The following is a 367-nucleotide window of genomic DNA, read 5'->3' as shown; positions in this document are numbered from 1 at the left end:
GGCGTCGGCGGAAGCGGTCCAGCCAGCCGTTGGAGGCGGTGAAGTCGTCCATGCCCAGCTCCTCGGCTATGCGCAGCGCCTTCTCCTTGAGGATGATGCCCTTGACCGGCAGGCCGGCGGCGCGGATCTGCTGAAACCAGGCGATGAGCAAGCCCTCGAGCTTGTCGTAGGGAGACAGCTTGTTGGTCTTGCGGCAGGTGGAGGCCACCCCGTACTTGCGCTCCGACGCCAGGATGGCGCGCTTGTTCTTCAGGATCGTGCTCAGCGTGGACGGCGGGATGTTGAAGCGCCGCGCGATCTCGCCCTTGCGCAGGTCCGGATTCTCCTCCACCTCCTGGATGATCCGTGACTTCTCCCGGAACGTCAG

The 367-nt window shown here is 65.1% G+C and overlaps 1 protein-coding gene across 1 annotated transcript in view; it reads right to left on the bottom strand.

The window, feature by feature from the left end:
- CENPB (centromere protein B, 80kDa) overlaps nt 1-367 on the bottom strand; it is a gene marked incomplete at its 5' end in the record, with an annotated part of 2,631 nt that extends 2,264 nt beyond the window's left edge. The window contains one exon of the mRNA XM_011943423.1: nt 2-367. Coding sequence (XP_011798813.1) covers nt 2-367 — 366 coding nt within the window. The remainder of the gene's footprint in view (nt 1) is intronic.

The sequence above is a fragment of the Colobus angolensis genome, unplaced genomic scaffold (genome assembly GCF_000951035.1).
Source record: "Colobus angolensis palliatus isolate OR3802 unplaced genomic scaffold, Cang.pa_1.0 Scaffold219, whole genome shotgun sequence".
Classification (NCBI taxonomy): domain Eukaryota; kingdom Metazoa; phylum Chordata; class Mammalia; order Primates; family Cercopithecidae; genus Colobus; species Colobus angolensis.
The sequence above is the reverse complement of the archived record's forward strand: the minus strand, read 5'-3'. Positions and strand labels throughout refer to the sequence as shown.